At 41.4% G+C, this 2,975-nt stretch overlaps 1 protein-coding gene across 2 annotated transcripts in view; it reads right to left on the bottom strand.

The window, feature by feature from the left end:
• Positions 1-1,638: 1,638 nt before the first annotated feature.
• LOC113215108 (tyrosine-protein kinase Src42A-like) overlaps positions 1,639-2,975 on the bottom strand; it is a 17,617-nt gene continuing 16,280 nt past the window's right edge. For both annotated transcript variants that reach the window (XM_052271991.1, XM_052271992.1), the window contains exon 4: positions 1,639-2,593. In XM_052271991.1, the coding sequence (XP_052127951.1) occupies positions 2,313-2,593 (281 nt within the window). In that variant the 3' untranslated portion in view covers positions 1,639-2,312. The remainder of the gene's footprint in view (positions 2,594-2,975) is intronic.

Below are 2,975 nucleotides of genomic sequence, written 5' to 3' on the forward strand. Positions count from 1 at the left end.
CTGTGAGAAAAATTTCTGGGATTTCACGGAGGAACACTCGTGAAAAATATTGCCAAAGTTCTTTGGGATTTACCAGAGGACTCCGTAGATTTCAGGTGATGAGTTTTGCTTCGACACACATACACGATTAAAAAGTTGCTACCTTTAACAGCTGTTTTAGGACTTAAAAACTAGGTATATGTACGCCAGACCACGTCTCGCGTAACAGGCTTCGCGATATCTCACGAAACACTGTTACGCTGCGACGCGCCTGGCGCACATATAGCTAAGACTACGGCGCTGACACCCGAGACGGGGTAATAGGAGTGAATATACAATTTTTCGAAATGAAGTCTTTTTAATGATTTAATCGACCATTTGACCATTTTCGGCTCATTTTTGTCAAGAAATGCCCCCTAGCACCTAAACGGTACAAGATAGAGCCAAACGGACGAAAGTTTGGCTAAGGGCTCTACTTTGACGTGTTACCCCCTAGGAACGCATAAAAAAAATATTTGATAAAAATACATTTTGCGACCTGTAGTTTTTGATTTTTTTAAAAGCCAATTTTTGAGCTAGAATGCTCATCTTTGAACTCGACCTGTCTTTTTATGATACAAAACGACCCTGAAATTCCCAGATCGCTCTCTCATTTCGTTCTCGAGTTATAGTGCGGACAGACAGACAGACAAACAAACATACAAACAAACAGAATGAAACTTTTCCGGTCAGTGGAGTAATGGGCTTCGCAATCGCTCAGCCAAAAAATAACGCAAATTCCGAAGTTTATCCGCAAAATTTATTAATGGTACCGTTATAAGATCATAACTTCACGTATTGCTATAAAGGGAAAAACGTTAATATTTAGATTTGTGATAAATGGTAGGGTTGGTAACTCCAACATTAACATTTGTAAAAGCACACCCTGACTAAGATCACCCCTTAAAAGTGCACGTTTCAAGAATTTACAAAACATTAATGCCCAAGCGTAAATTTTCTAATTTCGCGCCTCTCTTTAATGTGAGCAAAATATTTCTTCGAAGACGCTTTTTTCGTTGGAAGAGGCTAGATTTGTACTTGAACCAAGCACAAACCAGTCAAGTTCAATCTGACCGTCGACCAAGGCAAAACAGTACTTGGGGCTGAACTAGTGCAAAATGAACTTGAAACAAGTATAATTTTCTTGATCCAAGAAACGATTTCTCTGGGTGTGCTTCCAGTTCCGGCCGCTAGGGCGCAGCACGCTCTGAGTCAACTAAGAGAAATAAACCGGTCGGGTGCTCCTTTCTGATTGGTCCATACACTTTTGACACCAACCATAACTTAAATTAGATCCCTTTTCAAGTGATAATACGACTTGATGTTATTGCAAAATCTAACCCAAACCACTATTTTGAGCGCACGATTTCTCATGGTGGACTCGGAGCGTGCTGCGCCCTATCGGCCGCACCTGGAAGGAGCGCTGCTGCTCAGGCCTTATTATGGTTTTGTTTTTCTCTACATGACCTGGTGCCTGTTATGTTCCCTTGTCACCCACCTTCCCTCGTTGTTGTCGCATTGTTCGCTGCTTTTTTTTTCATTTCATTTTCTGCGCCTTTTTGTATATTTTTTATATTTTAAGTTTGGGTGATTGATTAGAGGAGTGTGTACAGCAAAATATCTTGATTAAAATAGGTTTTATTTAGATACTACACAATAATCTGTTAGTTAAATCTATCGTTAAAATTATAGAGAGGACATTATTCAATGATAAAAATATATTGTTCGTCATAGTTAAAGACAGAGCGATGGATGCATCGCTTGTAAATACTATGAACAAAAAGTCACAAAAAAAGAGAGTTACATTTACTTTGCAATTTAAAATGTCCATTGTATAACAAATTCCCTTACAAACCAAGACTATTTGAAAAAACAGGAAAATAACAGTTCTTTGCTGTTACTATAATATGTCATTATTACTGGGAAACGACTGGAAGGTCTGCTTAGCGGAAGGTCCCCCGCCCCACAGTGGGCTGGATCCAGAAAAAGGTGGACACAATTCCTAGACGGCCCCTAACGACTAGTTTTGAACTTTTTTGGTCCCTGAATTGTTCAGAGGGTAAAAGATTACATTTTCCAGCAGTGTTCCAGCGTTTGTTTCCATTATTTTGAAAGAAAAATGCTATTTTTTTAAATAGATATTTTTTTATCTCGATAGTATCTTGTCAAAAAAGGCCAAATAAAGGCACTTACGCACGCGAACCTAAAATACACCTTAAACTAAGCCTGCTACGGTAGATTTCCAAAAAGTGGCACTAGGTGCCCCCTTCTCCCATGGGTATCACCCCACCACTTTACTCATATTCTACTGGGTTCTTTCCAAACATCATTTGAATTAGTGAAGTAATCCTAGAGGATGGCTGTCGTGGTGGGATCGCTGTCCTATTCTCCACCACGGCTGATTCTGCAAGCTTTGAGACAGTTTCCGTTAGATTTTGAAATGAAGGCCGCTTCTCAGGGTTCTTATGCCAGCACTGGTTCATGATGTCATAGACTTTTGGAGGGCAGTTAGGTGGGGAAGACATACGGTGTCCTCTTGTTACTCTTCGTATAACTTCGTCGTTCGATCGGATATCTGAAAATAAACAGAGATGCAGTTAATTACTGTAGGCTTGGCTCCGAAAACAACAATCGTTACTCTTACTATCCGCCAAGGGATACAATGGGGTATTTCCGGGTCAGCGTAGCAGCGGACTTCAACTTCGACTCTCGCCCGATCTGTTTTGATTACTGGCTGCAGTGATGGGGGCGAGATAGACACCTAGCACTACCCGCAGGCGGCTGACTTTCAATCAAGCAGTTGCCCGAATTCGCGCCAAAGTGACCGAGACGGAGCTATGGATCCGAGCTGCACCACATGACCGCTCGGAAGCATAAGCAGTGTTGCTGTTGCATACTTCGCCTGTGGCTCAGCGGCGCTGTAAGATTGAGAGACCTGCTCTTGGCCATTCCAAAAA

This window comes from Frankliniella occidentalis, unplaced genomic scaffold (assembly GCF_000697945.3).
Source record: "Frankliniella occidentalis isolate FOCC.00 unplaced genomic scaffold, Focc_3.1 Scaffold183, whole genome shotgun sequence".
NCBI classification, from domain to species: Eukaryota; Metazoa; Arthropoda; class Insecta; order Thysanoptera; family Thripidae; genus Frankliniella; species Frankliniella occidentalis.